Genomic DNA, 27,159 nt, shown 5'->3' on the forward strand with positions numbered 1-27,159 from the left:
ACAAATACCAGTACGCATGTCGCAGCAGCAAACATTGAATTTCTGACACTGTCAGAAGACTATCGTAGGCTATCTTTGGACGCAAGACCTGGAAAACCGTCTTTTAACCTCTCTCACTGCACAACATAGCACCACCGATGAAGAGCCACGATCACATAAATCGCGACGATTGTTTCACGATGGCTCTTTCGTCTGGGACAGCCAAAAATCTTGCATTGTATTCCGGCCTTAAGGCCTAGTCCTGGTTTAAGATAATCCCTGTCTGGGAAACCACCACTTTTATTTCACAGGGTCTTTAAAGGGACAGTTCACCCCTTTTTTTATTAAATATATTTTTTTAGTTATTTAATTTGGTACCCATTGTTATAAAACACAATATAAGATATTTGGTAAAAAATGTCTTATATTGCTGAAAATCATTTTCCATGTCCGTATTAGCCGGTGTCAACTCTGTTACCGTCAAACTCCGTAACAGTGTTGACATTGTTGTCATGTATTTGTATGTGTGTGGGGGGTGGTGTTCATGTATGACTGCAAATTTGTTACATACTGTCAACACTGTTACTCTACCTGGGTAACAGAGTTTGACAGTAACAGAGTTTGACAGTAACAGAGTTGACATTAATTCGGACAACAGGAAATCTTGATTTTTTGACAAATACAAGACCCTTTTACAGAAAATATTATATTGTTATGTCCAATTTTTTTGTTCTGCAGAAGAAAGTCATACAGATGATAAAAGACTAAATTTTGGGGTAGACCATCCCTTTAAGCACTCACAATAGTATTTGTTTGATCCAAACAGCATTTAGTTTGTGGCTGATTCACACAATTTGTATGGAGACGGGATGGAAAAGTTGGAGTCTTGCTGGGGATGTTTATAACAAATGCACTTGTCACATGTGTCTGGGGTCTCTGAGTCAGTGGGAATGTGATTCGACTGCATGGCTAAGTCACTCCCATTCTCAGCCCTATGAAGCAGTCGAATATATAGCGAATAAGCAGAAACTGAAAACAGTTGTGCGATCGCTTACACAAGAAAACTTCAAGAACCAGGCCAGACATTGTGAGTTATTTTAATGCTCTGAATAATCCATAGGTTACAGATTTTATCCACACTTTAAAATTATTTGTTGCACTTAAATTTTTAAGTTTAATCAACTTCTTACTAGTCAAGAAAGTTGAAATTAATTTTAATGTCAAATTGATAAAAAGTTTTTTTTAATAATTATTGTGTACTTTTCTAATCTCTTAATTTTTTATTAATAACTGCTCAGAAAGCGCATATTTAACCATGCCATTTATCTGTGTTTGAATTATAGCATTGATACACCAACTAAACAGCTGCTTCCTTATTTCACTATCACGGGGAAATCGTGGTCACTTAGGTTTAAAACAGTCTAAATAAGGGAGATGTGTTCTGCACTCACATGATTGTGTAACCATAACACCAAACATTAAATTAGAGATGCCTTATATTGAACACATGCCTTTTGGTTTCAAATCAAAGCTACTTTTCTTACTATGCTTCTTCTTTTGTTGAGTTTTATGGCAGTTTACAATCAAAGTGTTCTTACAATGCTGTTTTTTCTGATGATGTAAGATGAAGTGTCAACAACTGAAGGTCTGATAGGCCGGGACTTATCAGCTTTCCTATAACGGCATTGGTCAGTTCGATGATTGGGTAACAGAAAACAGATGTGATTAAAATCAGGGCGGGGCTTGGTGATGATCAGAAATGGTTTAAATGTCAAGAAACCACTGCAGTGGGTTATGAGGTGTAGAGAGAGGACCACTGTGGATCAAAGCAAGCTATTGTGTGGTTTTATTTTTTTAACACTTCTGTTAACGTTTCCTGTCGTTCTGTGCAGATGGCGTCACCAATGCTGTTTTTGTTAACTGTTCTCCCTGTGGTCCTCTGCTACCATTCCTCATTCATTGACCTGGAACCTAAAGGAGGTGAGTTGATGCTACATGTTTTTTTTTGCCTCGTGTTTTGTTTTTAAAAAACCTGTCTTCTGTTACTCGTCAGGTAACCGGTCCTCCATCAAGTTTCTAGTTTTGGGGGACTGGGGTGGCCTACCGTATCCACCCTATGTCACCCCTATAGAAACGTCCACTGCGCGTATGATGGCCAAAACCGCTTCTCAGATGGGTTCGGACTTCGTTCTAGCTCTCGGTGATAACTTCTACTACAAGGGTGTCAGTGACGTTAATGACCCCAGGTTTCAGGTTGGTCTTGTCAGCTAGTTTAAGTAACTTGCCCAACACTGCAACTTCTATATCTTGTGTAAATGCAGCATTTGATATGGAAACCATTGTTTTAGACCTTATCCTCTGTTGCTAGACGTCAATTTTTGCACTTTATCCTCTTCTTGAAGGAAACTTTTGAAAATGTCTATACTCAAGATTCTCTTAACATTCCATGGTACGTCATTGCTGGCAATCACGACCATGCAGGAAATGTCCTTGCTCAAATTGAGTACAGCCAAAAGTCAAAAAGATGGTGAGTCTCTTTCTGCATCTGCATGATTATGTTCAGTCCCTTATACTGATAACGTAAATTTAAAGCGGGCATATTATGCCCATTTTTACAAGCTGTAACAAGTCTTGGGGGTGTGAAGTTTCAGTTCAAAAGATCATTAGTTTTAGCATGTCCAAAGTACCCCTGTTTGGATTAAAACAAGTTTAGGCGTGTACCTTTTAAATGCAAATTAGCTATATCCATCTGATTCCTGTGAATACAGTCTGAGACCATAGTATGTTTAGCTGCATTAGTGCTACAATGAGCTAACAAATAAAAAAAGCTTTTGGATAAAATTAACCAGTTTGTCAGTGACTGTTGGTGGGCTTTATCAGTGTGACATCACGTTAACAAGAATTAAAACTGCATGTCTAATGAGATGCTTTGGTTTAAAATGGGACAGATTTTTTTTCATGGAAGAGTTGTTTACACACTGCCAGCACACTTCCATCCAAACGCCTTGTAAAAGGTGCATATGTGCCCTTTAACATGTCCCTAATTGTTGCTCTCTCTAAGGAATTTTCCCTACTACTACTATGAGATGAACATCCGCATTCCTAAAACGGACAGCACTCTGACCATACTCATGTTGGACACCATACTGCTGTGCGGTAACTCCGATGACTTCCTAGATCAGCAGCCCAAAGCTCCTCGAAGTGGCGTTCAGGCCAACAGACAGCTGATCTGGCTTCAGGAACGCCTGGCGAGATCAAAGGCCGATTATCTTCTGGTGGCCGGCCATTACCCGGTGTGGTCCATCTCTGAGCACGGACCGACCGACTGCTTGCTGAAGAAGTTGAGGCCGCTGCTGAAGAAGTACAAAGCCACTGCGTATCTGTGTGGCCATGATCACAACCTACAGGTAGGAATTTCCTCCAGTTTGTTGAGGTGGGGCTTTGACTTTTTGTATTTACTTGGAATTTCCAAAATTGTGTTTCAGTACCTCAAGGAGTCTGGGATCGGTTATGTGGTTAGTGGAGCTGGCAACTTCATGGATCCTGACGTGCGGCACCGCGGCCAGGTTCCTCGAGGCTACCTTAAGTTCTTCAACGGCGATGCGGGCACCTTGGGTGGCTTTGCCCATGTGGAGGTCGACAAGAAACAGATGACCGTTACGTTCATCCAGGCTAGGGGGACTTCTCTCTACCAGGCTGTTCTTAAGAAGCGCGATGATGTTTTTAGAGATGATGAGGACGAAGATTAATCGGAAGATTTTAATGTGATTGGGATTTTATTGACCCAGGTCTTTTAGCGTAATGCTGTGATGCTTAATAGGATCTTAATTGAAAAATGCATTTATTGTTAATCTTTAACTATTTATTGATTTTTAGCATTTGAATAAATGTGTGGGTTTGTTTTGAGACTCTTTAATTGTTTTAAACTATTAAATAACTCCGTTAATGTCTTTAAGTTTGCTTGTCCGAATCTTTCACTGCCTATAAAATCTAAAGTGTTTTGCAATTCAATTTTAAAGATGCCTGTTACAAGGGCTCAGATTGCAACAAAATTTGCAACACAAGTTAAGCAAGTACTGTGGTGAAAGTTAACATGGCATTCAAGTTTCTAATGCTAGGGATAAAGGGAGGGGGGTTTAAAGCTATTTCATGCGTTCGGCCTTATTAACATTAATGGGGTTCCCATACGAACGTGAAGCGACTTTTCAAAATAAGTTGGGTGTGTTTCCATAAAGTTGTTTAAGCAACGGCCAGTGGTATTTGTAACCAACAGTAAATAAAACAAGGCGTGCTTAGAAAATTGAGACAGGACTACATGTAGTTACGATTGGGCAAGTTGCACATTTACTAGCAGTGCAGCTTGTAATTGCTAAACCGAATGCTGTGCGCAGAAAAAAATGCAGAATTTTGGATGCAGGCATTAGCAGCAAAGGTATTACCACAACATTGATATGGGAAAGACAACGTCAGCTTATACATTTAGACGATCAGTCCCATGAATTTAATGTTCGCTACGTCAATATATTCGGCAATTGAATTTCAATCTATTATTTGAATTTACTCTCACATAAGTCAAAAACCACCAAGCGTAAAATGTTTTTGCAAATTAAAGGATTTTTATAAATTTGTCGTTTCCATCTCATTTCTTATGCGATACTTCAAAATGTGCATTAAATCGGAATGATGGAAACCCAGCTATTGTTCAAGCACTTCGCCAGTTTGTTTAATGTACTTTGCCAGTGTTTGTACAAGTTTCTGAAAGTGGTTTTTTTTTGTTGAATGTGAAAGATTCATACCTAACAATATTGCTTTATTTCTTTTATGAGCAATTTTAGTTCAGGAAGTACAGTGAAAGTCCTTATATGGTCATTTCAACCAGAATAACCTACGCACACACCAAGACCTGACACGAGATCAACGTCACCAAAAAAGGGTGGTGGTGTTTGCAAGGGACATTTAGGCTTGTTCATTCTCCCAAAGAACCAGTATTATGGAAACTATATAGTTTGTTTATCGGGGGTAAAAGCAGAGTTGTGCATGTTTAACAGTGAATTTTGTTGGAATGGGGAGGTTCCCAACCAGGTCATGAGTAAAGGCAGCAAGTAATACTGCATCAAATAATGTAAGTGCATATAATGTAAGTGAACATGTAGTAAATTATAAGTTATCCAGGGATAGTGGGATAATGTTTTGTGTGTGTTGCTTGGTCATGACTCACTGCGCCCGCGGTACAGGGGGTGGGGTTTATTCAGAAAAAAACGGTAAAGCTGATCTGTCTTTTATAAATCCAATAAAAATAAGGACTCTGTGGATATATGAAGGATTTAATACTACTCTATAGGTACATATTTGGTCGCTATTGATGGGAGAAGTGTTTCCCTTAAAGTGTTTTGCTTTAAACATTTCATCAAGAACTTTCCATGATGTTGTGTCATTTGGAACATTGGTTTACGTGAAAAAAGCATTGTGAATGTAAGCCTCATGATCTAATCGGACCAATCCCAGATATCACCAAATATCCTGGGGCATTCTGGATGAGGCCTTAATCCTTTGTGCACATGCTGTGCCTCGATTCAGTCTGTGATCTAATCTATTCTCTAAATCTTGATTTAACCGTTAGCAAATCCAGCATTTCTTACACGCTGCCCATTTAACTTCATTAATGCTTCACCATTATTTGAAGAATTGATAGGGCACAGAACGACAAAGTTAAGATATCCAGGTCAAAAAAAAACATAACCAAAATTGTTTTGGTAACACTTAGATTGTATTTGTTAACATTGGTTAATTCTTAAACTAATAATAAGCAATACTTCTACAGCATTATTTTCTTAGTTCATGTTAATTTCGACATTTACCAATACATTTTTAAAATAAACAATTTTAACATTAATGCTAACATGAACAATTCTATTGGCCTTAACTAACACTAACAAAGGTTGATAAATAAAACTAAAAAACTATATTTCTATTTTCTTAGTTCATATTAATGCATGTTGTAATGTTAACAAATACAACCTTATTGTTAAATGTTATATTTCATTCTAATGAAATATCTGTCTTAAACATTCATGAAACTTTAAAATCCCTATAAAAGCCTTCTGATACTCTGTTATTTTTCAAAATAATTTTAAGCATGTCAATATTGTAGTTAAGGCTATGTGTTGAGAGTGTCCAGGTCAATTTGTCCTATCCACCTGCAGTGTAAACTACTACCGGTATCTAATAGGTTTAGTTGTTCTATACAGGATCCGGTTTATTATAGTAAGTGTTGTAATCATCTCCGTCCTGTACTAATAATGAGCTGGGTTATTTTCAACCCAGCCTTGGGTCATAAAGGGACAAAGCCAGCCATTGGGTTAAATTAACCCAGAAAATGTTTATATTTGGCCCAACAATGCAGCATACAGTAGGTTAAATTACATCACAGTTGGTTGGACTCCATTTTTGACCCAGTGTGTTGAAAACCCCCCAGCATTTTTTAAGTATACTGTAGATAAATATCTCCATTTTAAAAAACAATCCTTATCACTCTCTAGATTAAGATTACCAAATGCTCTGATTTTGTCAAGTGACAGATGTGTTCAGGGCAACATACTGTGTTGACACAAGGACAACATTTTTGTAAATAAAACCTAAACCATAAATGAACCCTAAAATCAGAGGAAGATCATAAGTGAAAAAAGAATAGTCCAGAAGCAGCTAATCCTGGTTGTAAGCTTAAACTTGAAACAAACTATAAACTTATTTCTGAAATCTGATTGGTTGATTGAAATGTTGAATATAATAGCATAGTGCAAAAATGTATTTTATTTTGAATAATATAAATAAATAATTTGACTATAATGATCATATAAACAAAACACTGTCTGATAAACGGAGTTATGTAATAATGGCAATTTGCCAAAGTTCAAAATCTTGAAAAAACTAGCGCTGGGGGCGTGTCCGCTGTCGCCGCCGAAACCACGCCCACTCGCGGGAAAGCTATCAACTTCCGCAACAACCTTAAATGAATTTAATATATGTTTGTGATGCCTTTCAATTTTTTTGTACAGTATGTGAGATTTGAAAATATGTGACGCTATGTGGGCTTGTCCTTTTGTAAAATTCTTAATTTAAAATGTAAAATTAAAAAAAAAACTTCCGCTACAACCTGAACGGATGCTTGCGATCGTGTTGAGGGCGTGGCTTCAGTGCATTATCCAGCCACCCCTTTAGCCCCGACAAAATAACCCTAAACACAGAAATGTAAAAATTTACAATGTTTTTAGAAACAATTCTCTGATATCACTTTGCACAGACTTTATTCAACAAATGGTGAAACTTTCAGCAAAAAATCTTTACCGTTCTCCTGAGAAAGTCACCTTAGAGGCCTGAGGGTGAGTAAACTGACAACAAAAATGCATTTTTTGGATGAACTATCCCTTTTTACACTACTTAGAACATATACCACAGATAAAAAAGCACTAAATGTGAGCCTATCTGAGAAATCCAGGCTAAAGTCTTATAATGTAATGACAAACATCTGTTTGATTTTTTTGAATCATTGATTTCATAATAACATCAATGTTTGACATTACCTTACTCAGTCAATATTGCAGATATCAAGGTTATATTATAAGAATGTTCATTAGGATGATTTTAGATAGAAAATAGCAAATCACAAAAAAATTACTTTAGCTGGGTTGTCACAGACTGGGTCACATATATAAACTAAACTGTACAATAATACTATACTTCCCCCTCAGATTTAAATGTGTCCTCAGTCACCGGGCATTAAGAGACATTTAATCTAATGATATCCTTACTTAACACTTTAGCACCTGCACCTGACCAGCTGGTCGACTTACAGTAAGCTCATCCTCTAATAATGGCAATACTTAGTATCACATACAGTAGACCTTAAGCAATACGGGGGCGCAACATGCAGATAAAGAGGGAAGTATGCAAGCATGCTAAATATATCTCACAAGTTTAAGTGCACAAAAATATATGCATGAGAGGAAAATGAAATCGATAAAGTAAAGGTTCTTCATAGTAATGCCATAGAAGAACCATTTTTAGTTCCTCAAAGAAATCCAGCAAGACAGACTGGTTGTCCTGTGATGATCCAGCTGATCAGAGATGTTCTGAGGATATTTTGGCTTTATAAGGAGAACTTGAAAGCACAGCTCCTGGTTTGGCACAATCCTACAGCCGTGATCATGCGGTCTCTCGTCCTGTCCCTATATTACCTGGCAAACACGCCCAGGTAATGAGGCTTGAACTGACATGACTCTCTACTTACTGAGGTCATGTTGGGTCAGAATGGGTATAAATGTAATTGACTGTGTTTTTGCTGCCTCTTGGCCAGGACTCCCTTGAAAAAGAGGTTTTTAACCTCAACGGGACTTTCCTGGTTAAATAAAAAAAAATTATTATGAGGTTTTGCCATTTATTCTCACATGCTATATAGGAAGTGGCCCAGCGTTTGTATATTCAAAGAGAGCTGGTGAAACATTTTGTCAAAATATAGTGCATTTGATGTTATTTTGTCCTGTTTTAATTTTCCTAAACATGTTCATTATGATGCGTCATCACTGTATGGAAAAATACTGCATAAAGATAATCCCAAAATTCTCTTTTGTGTCACTCAGAAGAAAAAAAGTCACATTTTTGGTGGGTCAACCTGTGCGATATGACGTCGATTTAAGTAACAGTTGAAAGAGTCAGACTTTATCACTTCCATCTTTCCTATCAGGAAATGACACATGAGAGACAGTACAGTGTTGTCCCGTGATTTTAGGAGAGGGAAAGACGTAGGCCTCTTGCGATGTCTTGTTGGGGCTCTTGGTTTCGAGGTTGGGTGCCGGGCTGTTGATAACGCTGTGAGACGTGGGTGATGGGAAGAAATGTGGTATAAAGGGAATGACACCGAGAAGAGGGCTGGCCTGGGGACTGTGCTCCGAATGAAGGGGGATAACAACATCATCCTGGTCCCACACGTGAAAGGCGTTGGGGTGTGAATGTGTAAGACCCGATGGCGTGTGAGTGGAGGTGTCCTCACCTGCCTCACTGCTGGCTTTTATGCTCTCCTCATCTGGACCTAAAGCCCAATCTATAGACACACAGAAAATGTTTGAAAATATCGCAACGTTCAAATGTTTCGGGTAAATCAAGACAAAAATATTATATTATAATTTAGCATTAATGTGGTGTTACCACCTTATTGGCTGCTTTATCTTCATTATTCAGCACAAATTATGTATTTTAACATTTTTTGTTAAATACAATTTTAGTGTTGTAATGAAAGAAACTCATGACTGCAAATTTTTATTTTTGTCTACAAAAATAATTTCATACATTTAAGCATACACCTACAGATCATTGGCTTAAGGTCAAGCGAAATCATGGTATTATTTGTAGTCTAATATAGACATGGTATATTAATTATAGTATAGCATATTTAATAGTAAAATTATTACAGTAATGAGAATTAAATTATTTGGCATTGCTGTAATGAGAGTTAAAACGTCAAAAACTCAAGGTTTTAAAACAATTTGTTTTAAAATATTTTTTTCACATTTCCTTCTTTTGATCTTTGAATAAAATAGGACCTAGATATGCTCTTAGGCAGGTTTTGCGAGATTTTTACTCTAGAAAACTAATTAAATGTTTTATTTATAAACACACAATTACTGCGCAGACCCTTTGGCGTATGACATCAAAGTACCGCGAGAGCAACTCGAAAGCTGAGCTTTCAAATCGACCTCGCGGTACTTTGAGTCTGCACAGGGTCTCATGAAGTTGAGAAACTCAGATGATTTACCCAAGATGTCGTGAGCGAGGTCTTTGATTAAATGTCCCACAATAGCATAAGCGACGGCGATCACCACCACACCGGCCATCATGAGGTAAAGCGCGGTTCTGGGGATCTGTACGAGATCTCTGGCCGGAGGTTTATAATCCTTATACAGCGGCGACTCGTACAGCGCAAACTGATACACAGCGTTTCCAGAGATGGATCTGTTAAACCTACTGAAATTAACCGGGTTCATTTTCGACCAGTGAATGTTCACCCTGAAGCTTTTGTGGTCCAAATGTGTTTTCTGTTCCTCAAAAGTAGTTTATCCAATGTAACCGCAGTTTATTTAATCTTGCGTCGTATCGAGAAAAATCCATGCGTTTCATAGTGTAACAGTAAGTTACCTCAGTTCATCACGCATAGGAATTTACTCATAAAAAAGTTTTAAATAAAAAATGTAAAATATTTAAGACGTTTGTAACAAATTAAAATATATAATAAGATACCAATACTAAAAAATATTTTTTTTTATAGATTTTAAAGCATATGTTCCGTTTGATGAACAGAGAGACAGTGATGTAAGTGTCGGATGCGCGAGGACTTGTTTTCTCGGACAGCGCGGTGATTGGTGGATTCAACACGCGTCATGACTGTAATCTCATCAGTAATCTTTCATTTCAGGTGAAATACAAACTCCGATCTCAAAGCCATTTGCCAAGTGCATGACTTTTATTTGGAATAAAAGCACGTATCCTGAAATCAGTTTGTTTTCAAGCCAACTCCATAAATACATCATTTACATGAGCTCAGCAATTACTGAAAATAACCAGTGGGTCAAACTGCATTTCTAAAATGCAAGCAGGATGTTGTGTATACATGACAAACTACTTGTTTCAAAAATTATTTTAAAACATCTATTAACATCATTACCATGTATGATCATCACTGGGTCCACCTACCGCTGAATTACGTGAAAACCTGACATCCGATTAGACTGTAATCTTTCCAAAAACATGTAACATGAACACAGCTGATGTCAGTTTGGACCCATTTACTAAACGTGCAAAGACTACTTAAACCATGAGACTGTATATTGACACATGGATGGATGCTGTACAAAAACTACAGCACAAAGTCTCGCTGTATTTACAGTACAAAGAGAGAGAGTCTAAAAGTCCATTTCAGCCTCATTTCGAGAGAGATTTATTTCCCAACGGTGAATGACTGAAGTCCAGTGATTGCTCTTCCCAAGATTAAGGCATGGATATCATGAGTGCCTGCAGGACAAAAGGACAAAACTATTAGATTTGAAGTTCCACCAAGTAGGACTCGGGTAAAAAAAAACAGCCCCAAATATGCAACAATATTCTTATTGTGCACAGAAAGCTTACACTGACCTCTGCTGGCCACATGTGCACATTTACATGCATGCATTTAATAGAAGCGTTCAGCTAAAGCATCTACTTTCATTCTTTTCCTTCTCTTACCTTCATATGTGTTCACAGCTTCCAGGTTCATGACGTGGCGTATGATGTGATACTCATCCGATATGCCGTTTCCACCCAGCATGTCTCTGGCCTGCCTGGCGATGTCCAGGGCCTTACCGCAGGAGTTGCGTTTCAGCATGGAGATCATCTCTGGTGCGTATCTGTTAGAGAGACGTGTACGAAATTCAGCAATTTACGGAAGTGTCCACTTAAATCACCTATAATACATTTAAGCAAATATGCCTTGTGCAAACCAAGGAAAGTACTTTCCTAATGACTTACTTTTTTTGATCAATCAGTCTGCCCAGTTGTAAACATGACTGGAGTCCAATCGTGATCTCGGTCAGCATGTCGGCCATTTTTTTCTGCATGAGTTGGTTTCTGGCCAGAGGAACTCCAAACTGGATTCTAAGTAGTTAAAAACATTCATACATGTATATCTTAGCAGCTCGTACAGTCACTGGGTATCAAAGCAATGAGTTTGGCATTGCCAGCACTAGGCACCAGCTAAGCTACACAAACAATGGTTAACAATGTTTGCTCACCTGTCCAAGGTATACTGACGGGCAGCATGAAAGCAATATTCTGCTGCACCCAATGCACCCCATGCGATGCCATATCGTGCATTATTCAGGCAGCCAAAGGGACCCTATTGATGTAATACATTTAGACCCTTAAAATGTATACTGAAAAAAGTGTTTGGACAATTAAAATGTATAAAGAGTTTATTTTCATTAAGGTGCACTTCCTGAAGATGGTATATTCAAAGGGGTTCTGGATTGTAACCAACCTTAAGCATTAAAAACAGTAATAGTGATCCATCCCCATAACAACATTAACATATATACTTACAGCAAGGCCAGACACATTGGGTAGCAAGTTGTCCTCCGGCACTTCAACATCATCCATTAGGATCATCCCAGTGGATGATGCCCTAAGAGAAAACTTGCCCTCAATTTTGGGGGTGCTCAGTCCCTTCATTCCCCGCTCGAGAATAAAGCCCCTCACTTTGCCATCATCACATTTCGCCCATACCACACAGATATCAGCATGTGGCGAGTTGGTGATCCTGGTTAAAAAAAATGCTTATTTGAGTCTTCATTTGTATCTCTTAGAGCTGTTCTGAGGTTAGTGTTGTATTTGGAGGCGAAACTTTCTCTGGAACTGATCCAAGACAATCACACTGCGTGCACGTCGTTCATCCTAGACACACCATTGACTTTTGATCTGTTTATATGATAAGACTTTTACATTTTCACATCATCCTTCCCTCTATTGTGACTTCCAATTAGACTTGATGATGTATTAAGTCAACAGATGGTCAACAGATTTCCGTGTGCTTCTAAAGCAGCATGAGACAAATACCCTGTAGAGGTGAGGTTACAAAATCTAAATATGGATGATGTCTTACATAAGAAAGCATTCGAAGCTGTGACGCTTCATAAGTCATGTTGTGCAACTTCACTGGATTCTGACCATCTAGTGTAAAGAATGAATTTTGACATTTCAATCAAAATTGACCCCATTTACTTTCATAATATATGTTCATCGATTTATTGTGACTGGTTCATTGTTGAATGTTATTCCAAGTGATAAACATATCTGACATTGCAAATCTGCACTTTTACGTCTGAATCTCTTATTTTTTAACCCCTTCTGGTTCTATCCTGGTATGTATTGCCCTTTTTTATCTAATCGAAGCGCAACATATAAAGCTGGGGTAACATATAAAGCTTATCAATCATTATATACTTGTTTTATTGTTGCATTTTGGATATACAGCATTGTTATTGTTGTTTACGGTTACTGCATTTGCCATATTGCACCCGTGTCTACTTCACAAAATTGTAGAATTCTGTATTAGTATGCCCATTTAAAGCAACCAAGTAGGGCTGGGTAAAAAATATAAAGTCTCAGATTTAAATCGATCTTTAAGGGGATTGTAAGGTGTTCCCGATGGCCCGGGGCAAGTGTGAACGATGCTTGGGACAGATAACAGAACTTGCATGCACAGGCCAGTACATCGTCATAAAAGTTTATCATTTGTACGCGTTTTAGACCTTGCCAGATGCAAAACAGATCTCATTTCGCTGCTCATGCGCTGTTTAAGAAGTCCAAAGCGCACGCCCTGCATTCCGCATCTCAAGGCTTCACACATTTCGCAAATACTTGGTTCACATTTCTTTGCACTTGAACGGACATATTTACACAAATACGTTTCAAAATTCAAAACAATTTAGAAAGAAAATGCATTTTTCATATATTAGAGTATATTATATTATAGTAAATTAGATCTCTGCATTAAATTAAGATCTTAACTCTTTACCCGCCAGCGTTAAAAAAAAGGTGCCAGCCAGCGCCAGCATTTTATATGGTTTTAAATGTTTAACGCCTTTCAGAAAATTTCTTCTTTAGATATATAAACATACAATATATCAAATTGATGAACTCATATATTCAATATATTAAATTTTGAGCAAAAAGCGGAGATAATTGCAGGACTTTTGTTAGAGATCAGATTCAGAACGAAGATCAAAACATACATGGAGTTTTTACTGTTTGTGGATCAGTGGATGCTTTAGTGCAGGGGTAGGCAATGGCCCTGTACCAATATACGCACTTCTGCCCTTGTGCCCCTCATATGCGCGCTCTCGCTAACGGGTGCAAGACCGTAGGGTGTCCCGATTCTCTAATGGTGCTCTCCAGGGGTGATCATAAGTGCACTTAATGCACCCTTTTCGCAAGTGCGCATCAGACCGCTATTACCCAGAATCCTTGTAGTGTCCTGACATTTCCAACAGCTAACCAATGAGGGAGCGAAACGGTTGCTATGGTCAGACGCTGGCAAAACTCAGAGGGAAAACATTTAAAATGTTTACTTCACAAAGATAAGTTTAATAAGGAATTTCATACTCCTAAAATAATAGAGTTTAATGGCTTACTTCAGTTATTGTGCCACAAAACACATAAGTATTAGTGATAATATTAGCTAACATTTTAGTTAATAGTACATTTATTGTGAAATTACTAACAGCTGGAAAACGCTCTGAGCGGGAGTCAAACCAGCAATCGATCCGCCATGTGAGTCGAACGCTCCGAAAGCCCGGGCACACTTCACCACCCTCCGCATCCATCTCTGTCACGCGAACGTGTGGGACATAGAACCGGGCACGTAGAGGGAAGCACCCGCAGGATGGACCGATTGGGAGATTAGGGAATGATATTTACTCACTGCACCGCCTTCATTAGCTGTAGTATATATCTCTTTAATGATTACATAGTCGTAAAAAGATGAATGGATGGATAACCTCATGAGCAGGATAGAATAATTCATTTCAAAGCTTGTCATTTTTACTCTTAAGACAAACATTTAAGATATTCTTATGTAAATATTTGAGAATATTAAGAAGTGTTTGATAATTGCACTTGAAACATTGTTACGAACTTCTTATAATTTATCTAAACTACTTTACAATTTTTTTGTCATAAGAATGTTTTCGTGAATCCAGCCCCAGATCACGACAGAAGTGACGTAGATAGTGACGTGTGTCAAACTGTCCCAATTCTCTTCACCGCTTCGGGCCCTTACGCACTTACTCTGCTAAGTGCACTTTCAACAAGTGTCCACTTCGAGGAAGACCTTAGGGCTTAGTGTGAATATTGGGACAGGGCAAATGTCAGTCCTGGAGTGCCGATGTCTTGCAGAGTTTAGCTCCAGCTTTAATCAAGCACACCTGAACAACTAATTAAGGTCTAAAGAGTCACCTAAAAACTACAAGTAGGTGAGGTTTTATCAGGGTTGGTGCTAAGATCTGCAAGACGTCGGCACTTCAGGACGGACATTGCCTACCCCTGCTTAAGTGTTTTATAAATTGGTTAAGAGCATTACCTAATGAATAATAGGGGAAATATGGATTGCTGCAAAACTTGTCTATTAGTAGAAAACGCTTCCCTGCCAATGACAAGATAATTTGTGGATGGCGTGGAAAGAGTTAAAGTGACAGCACACCAAATTAAAAAGTATATATAGATTACAAAGTATATATAGATTACTGGATCGAATTTAACCAAAATTATACACAGAAGAATCTGATTGAATCGCCAAATTGGTCGCAATACTCGGTCCTATAACTAAGGTACAGTGCTCTCTAATAGTCAGACGTACTTCAGGACAATATCGATTAACCAAGCCAAGACTCTTGAATAAACCGAACCATGCAAAATATTGAGTGGCACTTACCACGTTTTTGCCCCACTGATGGTATAGGTACCACTTGAAGGGTTGAATTTGGCCTTGGTCTCCATGCCCCCAGGGTCGCTTCCATGGTTTGGTTCTGTTAGTCCAAAACAACCTAGAATCTCTCCGCGAGCCAGGCAGAATGAAATCAAATTATTAAACCATTCCCTACACATTTTAATGCCAATTTGACCAATCCACAACTAACCCAGTTTAGGCAGGTACTTCTGTTTCTGTGCTTCTGTTCCATAGGCATTGATTGGATGCATGACCAATGAGGACTGAACACTCATAACAGATCGGTATCCGCTGTCCACTTTCTCCACCTCCCTGGCGATCAGACCGTATGCCACATAACTGGTACCTGCACAGCCATACCCTACAACACAAAGAATCCACAGACATCAGAAACTGAAGAATACACAGAATATCATAGACAACAAAATTAACATAGTATTGTATATAAAACACACAATATATACAGGCCTTTTAATTTGGAGTGAACAGCAAGTATTTAGTGCGATTTTAAGAACAGTTAAATTGTATACTGGGTCATTCTTGTGTAACCACTGAAACATCATGGCAGTAAAGATTTATATTATAAAACATAATTGGGTAACACAAAAAATTTTACATAATTGTGTTATGTACCTTGCACAAATAATAATTTAAACATTGGAAATACATCGTTTTCATATTTTATTGCTCTTTCTGCTTAAAATCTCACTACCGTAATGCACCACACTTTGTGCATTATAAGTTGTAATTTAAAAAGTTAAAATATTCTGAAAAAAAACATTGGATGTTCTACTAGATATTCAAATGACAAAAAAAATTGACAGAATATTCATGTATAATAAAATAAGGAAATAGTGTGAAAAAGAAATGTCTATGACTGACGTTCTCATCCTTTTTAAAAATTTTAAAGGACCTTACATTTATATCAACGTTGAACAAACAACTGACATTATTTCAACCTAATTTCAACGTTGATTTTAACTCAATTTAATAATTTCAACAATGATTTACCGTTGAATCAACGTCAAGGACAAGGTTAAATCAATGTTGAATTACCTTTTTAATTTTGAAAATTGTATCAACGTTGATATTGTGGCCTTGTTTCAAAGTCTCACTTTCAACATGAGTGAATTATGGTCATTGTGTCAACGGCAAATTAACTTTGAAATATGCATTTATTTTGAATCAATATTGATATCTCGTTTAGCATTAACGGTGGTTTCAGCGTTATATCAACGTTGAACAAACAATTGACATTATTTCAACCTAATTTCAACGTTGATTTTAACGCATTTTAGTAATCTTTTGCAATCATGTAGCATTAACTGTTGTATCAATATTAAACTAACAACTGACATCATTTCAACCAAATTTCAACATTGAAGGTTGGTTGTGTGCCAGCTGGGAAGTTAAGACACATCTTCCAGCACCTTTCAAATGGCTACCAGATTAATAGATCATTTTATTTTTTACTAGTTAAAAGCTTATTCTTGTCACGCTGTGCACACAACTTTTTTATGCTCATTATGGATTGAGGTAGTTTTCCTTGTTTAAAAATTCTTTACATGTACAATTTTTTATTAAAATATACTTTATTAATGTCGAATTATACATGATTAATAAAAACTTGCTTGGGCATCATGGCTATTCTTAATTTGAGCAAAACGTGCTATGGTATTGACCGTTTCAAATGGTTATGGTAATGAGATTTAAGTTTTTTTTTTTAAATAATAAAATTTCAAAATAGTGTTAATTTGCCAGTAAAAGGTTTAAAAACAAATTAAAAAACCAAAATTTTGTTAGAATCTCCTATTTCAAAATGTAGCTACCAACTTTTAATCAGTCTTAATGGGGCTCAATCTATAACTGTACCTTGAATGGTAGGCCCAAGGACACCAAGTTCTCCCATCTCGTTCACAATCTCCCGATGGAAATCTGGAAAACCAGAGCCAAAGATGAATGCCTGATCGATCAGCCAATCTTCTGTTGTTATTAAACATATAACTAGCCCATTGAACTTATATACTTACGTTCATTCCTATTAGCCATAAGGATTCGGGGCATGAGTTTCTCCTGGCAGTAGGTGCGGAAAGTGTCTCTGATCATGACCTCGTCTTCTGTGAGCTGGCCCTCCAGATCCAACGCATCACGCCAGTCAAAAGTAACCTTAGCTAAAAGTAAAAAAAATCAATATTCAAAGCAAAAGCAAAGTACGTGATGTTAAATTCAAAGAACATAAAAACATATTTACGCGTTTTTGTTGATTTTTTTGGCTCCTCTGCATCTAAGAAATAATACATTTTGGGAACAAAATATTAGTTCAGGAAAGCAATTACCATAAATGTGTCATAAAAAGTTTTCTACTTTTAATTTAAATAAATTGTGAAGTTATTGAAACCATGTTTTGCTGATGCTGAAGTGCCTTGTGCCCGTGACGCAGAGACCAGACAACATCTCTGTGAGTTCACTAGCAAGCGTGAGAAAGCTCTTCTTAAAGCCATTGTCTTACCAAACCTAAAAGAAATAAAACAAAAATTATTTCTATACGCATACTCACCTGTCACATTGATAAAACAACTGACTATTATTACAGTGTGGCAAGAATAAACATACTACAGTACTGTACAATAAAGCAGTCCTTGAGGAGTAAATATCAATGTAAATATTACGTTATATTTAATATTAAACGCACAGAAAACAACACATACATATTTTCACTTTAATATTTTAGTAAAGTCTAACCTGAATTACCTGTCCAAGAACTACATGCGTGGGGAATGATGCAAATAAAACTCGAATGTGAGTTTAACTAGCATGGAAATGTTAATTATGTTAAAAGTGCAAAAATATCTTCTCAACCTTTTAATAATTACAACATTTATATGTTGTATTTTCTACCAAAAAGTGAGTAATTGTCTAAGATGTCAAACTTTTAAGATTAAAAACATATTTCCTGATGAATAGATAGGTGTGTAATCTTGTTTACAGAACCTATATAACGTATATGAATAAGACTTAACAGTTTAAAGTGTTCCTGGTTATTATTACACCTTTTAAGTGGCCTGACATGCAGCAATACTGAAACTTATATAAAGAAACATTGAAACATCGTACCTTCACCCCTTCGATCAGGCGATCTCACTGTCAAATGTAACACTATTTATATAAGAGCTGCTGCGCGTGGCCTAGGCGCGTCCGCCATGTTGTGTGTGGCAATGTTAGTTGCAGCCTTTAACATTCTAACATATTCTTACAAATATACGGTGTATTTAATGGTCATTTTAGACTAAATAATTACAAATATTACTGTTCATATGACTAAAAAAGAAAGAAAAATTTAAAAAGGCCTTTTAATATATAAATGTTTACTGTGCCACACTCAATATGGCTACAGACAACAGCCGCAACCCTTTGGAATGTCGAAGGCGTTGCTGGTACCACGCGCTATGATTGGATGATTATGAGAGGCGTTTAAAACTTATTTTAAGTGTTCAGGCTTGTTCGACTTCATGCTGCGCCGCAAGAACCGACAGCCGGATGACATCAAAGTTCTGCGAGAGCAATTTTAAAGCAGACTCCTCCGTATGATTTCGCGAATCGCTCTCGCGCTACTTTGACGTCACCCGGCTGTCGATTCTTATGGCGCCGCATGACGTCGAACAAGCCTATTTACTCCGGCTGATCAGTCCATAGACATTATATACGTATATAATGTCTATGGATCAGTCGGTGTCGTGAATGTTATTATTATGAATATTTCTATTTCGTTAGGACAATCAATAACACGTGAATAATTACTTATAAACATATATTAAAAAGTGAACCTCTATGAGATTGGACTTACAATAGTCTAATAATAAAAATAATAATTAAAAAAATACTTTGTATAATAAAAAACGATGTGACTATGTAACATTTTATTATATTCATATAATAATTCAAATATTTAACAAATTGTAGGTAAATCACTAATTTAGTTGCCTGCTTGTAAAAGTATTTACATGCTTTTGAATTTTTATTTAAAAAATGGAATGATTTAAATGTTATGTTTTAAAAATACCTTTTCTAAGCTATAAAAATATCCACATCCACCAGCTGTCTTTGCCCTGTACCTTTATATTTGTTCCTTCAGTTTGCTTTGTTTTCTGTCGTTACAGAATTTTTTTTATTGTTTTCATTAATTGTTGGATAGGTTTGGGTGTGTCTCGTAAAAGTCAAACAAAGAAAAGAAACGTAATACTGTTCATTACATTATTAATGATAATTAGAAGTGTCAGATACGGTAAGTAGTTTTAAACGTTCCTCTGGCACTTCTTTCTGTGAATTTCCACGGGCTGCTTTAGAAGAATGTTATACTATTTTACAATATGTGTACTATTTCTTATAGAAACTCATGGAATTATCCTCTATTTAAACATTGTGTAAATAGAGTTACCATTAGTGGAGACTACTTAATAATTAAAGTATTATATGATTCAACGGTTAGTCGTAGCATTTTACAATTACACTTAGGTTTGTTCGTAAACACAATTTTTAAACGTATGTTGTTTTTATGCTATTAATTAATTGGTAAATGTAATCAAAGGAGTGTTTAGGTTTCATTGGCTGATACGACTGTCTATCATATTTCCCGCGTTATCATTGGTGGACGCAGCCCACACGCTCTCCCGTAGGAAAAGCGAAATACATCATCATGCGTGTACTGTTATGTACGGCTGTATGCCATACACACTTCTGCCGTAGCCGAGCAGCGGAATTACACTGATGGCCAATTCCTTACAATCTTAAACAACCTTTTGACATCCGTTTGAGATTTAAGTCACTGCCACAAGTGCGCATCTATTTTGCCATGGAGCCGGAGGAGAAAAATCCAGATTCCAAATATGGTGAGGCGTTTATATTTTAAAGGATGTGGTCCTCCTTCTCCTGAAAGTGGTGGTAGGGATGGTCTTCTGATGGTAATGACTAACGTTAATGCGTTGGGCGTGGGTCTCTCGGATTTTGATAAAGAATTGTAATGCAGAATTGCACGTGATACGCCTCGCGCTCGACCAGATAAACATATGCGCGTGAATTTAAGGTTTGCAGTTGACCAGTCTGTGAGATAAAACAATAGGGCGTGTGTGCGAAAGAAAACAATGGGCGTATGTTGTAACACATGGCTGCTGTAATTACTCTCAGGTCAATAACCACTGGGAATAACATACTTTGTGTGTAAATGTTATGTAAAATATCCTTTATAGTCCGTTACTAGCACACACCCATTTTAACGCAATTTTACAATAAATGTTAACCGTAAAACGCTTCAATTAACATTTTTTTTATTACAGAAGTACTTAATTATATGAAATAAGCATTTTTACTTGTGGCTACTTAAAAAATCAAAAAAAAAAGTGAGTTTACTACATGCAAAATTTGATAAGACTTCAAAGATAGCAAATTCTGTAGCTCTTTCTGTATAGCCTTTTAATTTGTGGTATTTGTAATAAGGCCATAGTAACCTGAGGTAAAACAGTGAATGACTCCTCATTACCATGGTTACATCAGTGTCTATAAGGCAAACTATGGAGTTGGTTACAAGCAGCAGTAACCTAAACCCATTACCTTACACATTTTAACCATGGTCTAACCTTAGTAACCACAGCTTTTATTTGTAGTAAAACCATAGCACCCACAAATTTACTATAGTACTTCCATGCGTTAACCATGATTTGTGTAATAATCTGTTGTAATGCAAATAGTAATCAGTCTGCAAAAAACATGGTTACTTCACATCCACAGTCTTAATATAAATCTTACAAGTAACTTGGTAATGTTTCGCAAATTTGCCTAAAGAAGTAAAGATTATAACTATCAAGACATCCTTTTTATTGACTTTATAGACAACTTGATGCATTCTTGAAGTAGATTTTGGATGAAGGATTTTGGAGTTCTGTTCTCAGTTCGCTCACGTCTGTGCACATTTTCGGTGTTAGTTTAAAACAAGTTGTAACGTGATTTTCAGTACAGCGCACCATACTTAAGACTGTAAGGCTACAGTCAAACAGCTCCTATTCACCTTCCTGTGGTTTGCATTATGATCTAGTCTTTAATTCAGTGTCACACCAGAGGTCAGTATAGTAAATCTCTGAGGACCATAAACATGATGTCTGTGTAAAGACTGTAACTTATAGGGCTGGTGCATGAATGACAATGAAACATTTTTCTCCAGTTGCCTAGCAATCTTACATCGTGGCAAATCTCTTATAACTACAAAGGCATCTCAAATATCAGCAGCCTGTATTGTGTCAGGAGATCACGTGGGTTTGGAAAAGGTCAGTTTGAAACAGGGGCCAAAGTGTGTGATTAGAATCAAGCTGTAGGTTGCTGTCAGGTCATGTGTTTGATCAAAGCATCAGATTGAAAGCTTGAAAATTGTGTGAAAACACAGAAATATTTACACATAAACAGCAGATGGGTACTTCCGATTGCCAAATAAATAGCTCTGTCTTGTTGACGTTTACAATCATGCCAGTCTGGTTGCATGAATTGTCATTTTTTCCTATATACCCTAGTGCATTGGTGGTAGAAAGTGCATCGTATTTGACATTTCGGGGGAATATTCCAGTCTGCCCTCTTCGGGAAACTGCCCCAAAATGCCATGTTCACATTACAAGTGACACGCAGCAACAAAGCAACACGATTCCATTTATTTTAAGAGCGTGAGTGATCGTTGGGAACCGGATGGCGCGTGTCCAGGAACGCGACAAACTTGAGAACAGTTCAACTTTATGCAAATGACGAGGGACTTTCGGGAACGACTACCAATAAGAGTGAAGCTGTGGAGTTCACGTCATCTTTATTTCTTCATTTTCATCACCCTCATGCCATTCCAGATGCATATCACCTCTTTTATTTAGTTGAACTTGTAAGGGATAATGTATAGGCAGCCGGTCGTTAACGCAGAAAATGTTTCACAACAACAATCATCTGCCTATACATTATTCCGCTTATTACAGCCCAGTCACACGAAATTACATACCTATAGATGGTTTCAGCAGTAACAACATAAACAAGCGGCTGCCGTGGTCCGCACGTAACTTACGTTAAACTCCGCTAAGAATAAATAACAGCAAAGTTCTTTAAACGTAGTTTATTTATATAACAAGCAAAAAAACAATATATAGATTACCTAGGAAACCAAAACATCTGTTATTTTTCGAAAATCGAAACCGGAAGTAAAGTTCGGATCCAGATGTGTATCGTGTCAGCGCACGTGCATCCGATGAAACCGTCTATATTAAAGTAATTTTTTTAATTCTTTTTCGTGATACTGTCACGAATTTCCACGTTTTTTGGTGATCGTGATACTGTCACGAATTTCCACGTTTTTTGGTGATCGTATCAAGAATTTCTGTTTGTGTCGTTGTCACGTATTGGTTACTCAACTGTTTTGTCCTATTTTCTCACCATTGTTGCTTCGGTTTAGGGTTAGATTTACATAAAATGACATCCTTACCCAACTCTTACCCTAACGCCAGGCGACAATGTTTTAGAAAATATAAAAAAATCAGAAAAAATAGTATAAACCAATACTTAAAGTGACATCCTAATGCAAACACCGAATCTAAACCGAAGCGACAATGGTTTGAAAATAGGAAAAAGCAGTTGAGTAACCAATACGTGACAACGACACATAAACAGAAATTCGTGAAACGTTCACGAAAAACGCGGAAATTTGTGACAGTATCACAAAAAATTTTCAAAAAATTACGTGACTACATAATTTTGTGAGACTGGGTAGCTTATTACATGTTTACCTCATAAGTAAGGTAAGGATTGGAACATTAAATATTGATTTGAAGTATAACTAAAGCAGACCTTCCACGAGGAAAACCTGTTTATTTTCAAATAAGATAAAGCTAGGGCCACACCAAAAGATTTCTAAAATCAGATTTTCAAAATATGATGCTACGTACACACCAAACGTGGGGCATCACATTACTCGCTCTAGATTACTCGCAGGATTTAACTTCGTGTCATGCAAATTCTTTGCTTGAGTTGAAAGTTTTCAACTTGTGCGAAGACGCGTCAAACGCATCTTTGCATTGATTTTGCATTGATGTAATCTACTCACGCAAATCGTTGAACTTGCATCTGGTGTGAACCCACAGGGAGAGACTACAAAAATGATGAAAAAATTCTACAAATGATCAGTTCCAATAGTGTGTAGATTGCCGCTATGTGGTCATCACCATCTTCATTCCCCACCAGCCTTTTTTTTTGAAAGTTGCCTGCCAGCATTTCAAAATTGAAATGAACATTTTTACAAAACACAGGAAATTTTTCATCTAAAAATATATAAACATACAAACATATCAGTAACACTTTAATTACAATAAAGTTCATTAGTTAACATTAGTTAATGTATTAACTAACATGAACAAACCATGAGCAATACATTTGTTACAGTATACAGTATTTTCTAGTGGATAATCACGGTATTACTGATAACCAATAAAAAATTTTATGCAAATGTTTTCTCTTAATTGACGAGATAACTCGTCAATGGCAGGGAAATCTTGCGATGTCTCTCGTAGTCAAACGTGACTTCACAGTAAACAAACACGACAGACCTCATAAAGAAATTTCATTAATACTGTGGACTGCTTTTTATATCCCTGCTGCACCATGACTGCGGTTGTTATGGTTTCATCTTTCATCACCTCGCTTTCTGATTGGGTATCGTTTTGTTTCACGTGACAATCTACAATGTGCGTTTGTCCTCAGGATTTCTGATTGTAAATATTCAACATGTTGAAGCATCTCCAACGTGCTTCCAAGCCGACTCAGACGCTCTTAACACACCACGCGCCACAGGAAAATCTAATAAGATAGTCGGTTCAACTACAAAGATGATGAGAATTTTACCTAGGATTGTCATAAGGGGGAAAATCTATAAAATTTATATTTAACTTTTGTGTTATATGAAACTGTACCTGTCATAATGATGATTTGCAGCATCTAGGTTAATGTGTCATTAGTTTTGAGCGGTTGTTATTTGGGAATAAGAAACTTGCAAATGTTGCGACTGGCCAATCAGAATCAAGCATTTCAATGAGCCTTGTAATAAAACCAAATAAAACAGCAGCCATTATATCTATAAGTAATCGATACGTTAAAATTATGGAAATTTGTATGTAATAGAATCACTATTTTACTGTTTTGTCCTTATAGATTGTTTCATCGGCGCACGTGCGGTGATGCTATAAGCATCTGGTCCGAACTTTATTTGCTTCTGTTTGTTTAATGGTCTGACTAGTTGCTGAAACTGAACTCTTAAATACCTCGTCGAAAATAACACATTTTTTGGTTCCTATGTAATCTACATGTTGTTTATTTTGCTTGTGTTATATATAGGGCTGTCACAATGATTAAATAATCGTCTCATCGCGATGATTTCAGATCACCGCAATGATTGCATATCTTTCTAAAAACACAAGGGGGAGCTGCAGTGCTTGTATAAACTGGACAGTATCAGAAGGCGCTCTTTGACTGACAATGTAACGCTTGCAAAGCCATTTAATACAATGGAAAAACGGCATTTAAAAAATGCTGCATGATAAGCAGTATTAATTGCCAGGTAAAACATACATTTACAAAACAGCAATTCCAAATTTAGGGAACCTTTTTTACATTTTTGAAAGATATGTTCATTAACTAATTACTTTTAAATATGTGTTATGTGTATTAATATTCACTGGTAGGTAAACATTGCAAAATATTTAATTTTAAATAATCACAACAATGTCTAAAAATTATTCACAAAGCAATAAAACTGGCGAATAATTGTTATAATTTTCACAATTTATTAGACAATTAACCATCAGCCATATTTCATAATTGTGACAGCCCTAGTTATATAAATAAACTACTTTACAAGTACTTTGTTGTTATTTATTCTTCGCGGAGTTTACCGGAAGTTACGTGATGACTACAAAAGCCTCTTATTTATGTTTTTACTGCTGAAACCGTCTATAGTAAGAGTAGTTTTGTAGCATATTTGTAAACTCTGAGGTCATCTACATGCTAATGTACTTCCAAACCCAAACATATACTTTTAGCAGATATAGTTTCAGCAGTAACAACATAAACAAGTGGCTTTCATGGAAAACACGTAACTTCCGGTAAACTCCGAAAATAGAATAAATAAAATAAAAAAGAATAAATAACAAAGTCCTTTTTAAGTAGTTTATTTATATAACAAGCAAAATAAACAACACATAGATTACCTAGGAAACCAAAACAGTTGTTATTTTTGAAGAGGTATTTGTTCAAGAGTTCAGTTTCAGCAACTAGTCAGACCATTAAACAAACAGAAACCAGAAGTAAACCAGAAGTTCTGACCAATATAATCGCGTCACCGCACGTGCATCCGATGAAACCGGATGTTTACGTTTTATAAAGGCATTACTAACAGTGGACTCTTGTTTTGTCAAATGGTTTCTAGAATAAAACATTTCACTCCAACTACTTCTTACAGCAAAGAGCGAATCAAGCCCATGGCCATGACGAATACTTAAGGTGATTGGTGTTTTAAGGAAAGTCATGTGCTCTTAAAACTGCTCAGCTGAACTTCCTGTTTCAATTATAATGCAGACACAGGAAAGAGAACATCAATCATTTCATTGGTTCTTTAAGGAAGTATGTTCTCGAATAGAACACTGCAGACATAGCATGTCATAGTATCCTGTTTAAAGCAGATGTCGGATGTGGCAAGTCTATACTGTTGACGACAAAAGAGTAAACAGATAAGGATTTAAAAAAAACAGCAAGAAGAGTCAGAAGCAGAGATGGGAAGGGGTTCACGTTATGGAAAACAAGGTTTGATATTTTAAGAATTTTATGATATAAATTATTACGTTGCATTATTGAATAATTATACAAGCGTCTAGACCCGTCTGTTGCTATTTATATTACATTTAGTTTGCTTCTATCTTTGAATGCAGTTATTTAATACATGCCAAAGCAGTATGTTATGTCTGTGTCAGTTTAGTACCATTATCATCATTAAAAGATGCTGGACAGTGAGACTTTGGCTGTTTGGAGAGCTTTTAAAAGCTACGGTCATCGGGGGGCTGTTTGTGGACAGCTAAGTGCCTCAGTAATGATTTGCTCTAAATGGATGGCAGCTCAATAAAATAAACTGTCAAAAGGGCACGGATAGAGACTCACACTGTACATTAAAAACCAAGATCTATGTTTACTGCGATAGTGTAGTAGTGTAGTGCAATGCATTCGATGACTTTGGATGGCATGACTTTTACATTGATTTCAATCTTTGGCCTTACTCAGTCAATATTGAAGATATCAAGGTTATATTTTCATGTTCACGCCAGAAGTCAAAAAAAGACGTAAAACTTGTGTTTAATACCTCAGATTAGATAAATGGGTGGAGAGAAGGCGGTCGCGTGTGGCTGTTCAAACACATTCAACCACATGTGCGTTCCGCAACTCCAAAGCGATCCGATCGAAAGTGGTTTCGACTACCTCTGGATGTGGTTGAAAGTGGTCGAAAGTGGACGAGCTCAAAACGTTTTGAACACCGTTTACACTTGGCATTAACGTCGTGTGATCCGATCAACGAAAACGCATGTTTGCCAAGTGTAAACAGC

General features: G+C 36.9%; 4 protein-coding genes across 6 annotated transcripts in view; 2 read left to right on the top strand and 2 right to left on the bottom strand.

The window, feature by feature from the left end:
• The first annotated feature begins 1,771 nt into the window (after window positions 1–1,771).
• Window positions 1,772–3,929, top strand: acp5a (acid phosphatase 5a, tartrate resistant). Its single transcript, XM_055214016.2, has 5 exons — window positions 1,772–1,959; window positions 2,033–2,232; window positions 2,382–2,506; window positions 3,041–3,386; window positions 3,465–3,929. Exons 1-5 carry the CDS (start codon window positions 1,872–1,874, stop codon window positions 3,726–3,728), a joined length of 1,023 nt encoding a protein of 340 aa, XP_055069991.2. The 5' UTR covers window positions 1,772–1,871; the 3' UTR covers window positions 3,729–3,929.
• A 3,896-nt stretch (window positions 3,930–7,825) lies between these two features.
• LOC129449955 (uncharacterized) lies at window positions 7,826–10,643 on the bottom strand. The gene is made up of 2 exons (XM_055212293.2): window positions 9,788–10,643; window positions 7,826–9,076 (listed from the first exon to the last, which is right to left on the bottom strand). Exons 1-2 carry the CDS (start codon window positions 10,014–10,016, stop codon window positions 8,688–8,690), a joined length of 618 nt encoding a protein of 205 aa, XP_055068268.2. The 5' UTR covers window positions 10,017–10,643; the 3' UTR covers window positions 7,826–8,687.
• Window positions 10,644–10,777: 134 nt separating this feature from the next.
• gcdha (glutaryl-CoA dehydrogenase a) lies at window positions 10,778–18,774 on the bottom strand. The gene is made up of 12 exons (XM_073870769.1): window positions 18,620–18,774; window positions 17,904–18,019; window positions 17,757–17,789; window positions 17,536–17,676; window positions 17,378–17,440; window positions 15,700–15,866; window positions 15,491–15,624; window positions 12,103–12,319; window positions 11,796–11,899; window positions 11,533–11,658; window positions 11,251–11,411; window positions 10,778–11,040 (listed from the first exon to the last, which is right to left on the bottom strand). Exons 2-12 carry the CDS (start codon window positions 18,004–18,006, stop codon window positions 10,967–10,969), a joined length of 1,323 nt encoding a protein of 440 aa, XP_073726870.1. The 5' UTR covers window positions 18,007–18,019; window positions 18,620–18,774; the 3' UTR covers window positions 10,778–10,966.
• A 1,402-nt stretch (window positions 18,775–20,176) lies between these two features.
• slc44a2 (solute carrier family 44 member 2 (CTL2 blood group)) overlaps window positions 20,177–27,159 on the top strand; it is a 42,220-nt gene continuing 35,237 nt past the window's right edge. The window contains exon 1 of one of the 3 annotated variants that reach the window (XM_073870770.1): window positions 20,177–20,391. In XM_073870770.1, coding sequence (XP_073726871.1) covers window positions 20,355–20,391 — 37 coding nt within the window. In that variant the 5' untranslated portion in view covers window positions 20,177–20,354. Of the gene's footprint in view, window positions 20,392–26,162; window positions 26,369–27,159 lie in introns of those variants that run through there. The other 2 variants (XM_073870772.1, XM_073870771.1) reach the window with 2 other exon arrangements.

The sequence above is a fragment of the Misgurnus anguillicaudatus genome, chromosome 8, assembly GCF_027580225.2.
Source record: "Misgurnus anguillicaudatus chromosome 8, ASM2758022v2, whole genome shotgun sequence".
Taxonomy (NCBI): Eukaryota; Metazoa; Chordata; class Actinopteri; order Cypriniformes; family Cobitidae; genus Misgurnus; species Misgurnus anguillicaudatus.

Coding starts and splice junctions, on each gene's coding strand:
- acp5a (XM_055214016.2), top strand. CDS start 1,872: ATGGCGTCACCAATGCTGTTTTTGTTAACTGTTCTCCCTGTGGTCCTC. Junction 2,233..2,381: donor TTAATGACCCCAGGTTTCAG/GTTGGTCTTGTC, acceptor CTCTTCTTGAAG/GAAACTTTTGAAAATGTCTA. Junction 3,387..3,464: donor GCCATGATCACAACCTACAG/GTAGGAATTTCC, acceptor ATTGTGTTTCAG/TACCTCAAGGAGTCTGGGAT.
- LOC129449955 (XM_055212293.2), bottom strand. CDS start 10,016: ATGAACCCGGTTAATTTCAGTAGGTTTAACAGATCCATCTCTGGAAAC. Junction 9,077..9,787: donor CCTCGCTCACGACATCTTGG/GTAAATCATCTG, acceptor GTGTGTCTATAG/ATTGGGCTTTAGGTCCAGAT.
- gcdha (XM_073870769.1), bottom strand. CDS start 18,006: ATGGCTTTAAGAAGAGCTTTCTCACGCTTGCTAGTGAACTCACAGAGA. Junction 17,677..17,756: donor AAAAAAATCAACAAAAACGC/GTAAATATGTTT, acceptor TTTTACTTTTAG/CTAAGGTTACTTTTGACTGG. Junction 11,900..12,102: donor CCAATGTGTCTGGCCTTGCT/GTAAGTATATAT, acceptor TTACATCAATAG/GGTCCCTTTGGCTGCCTGAA.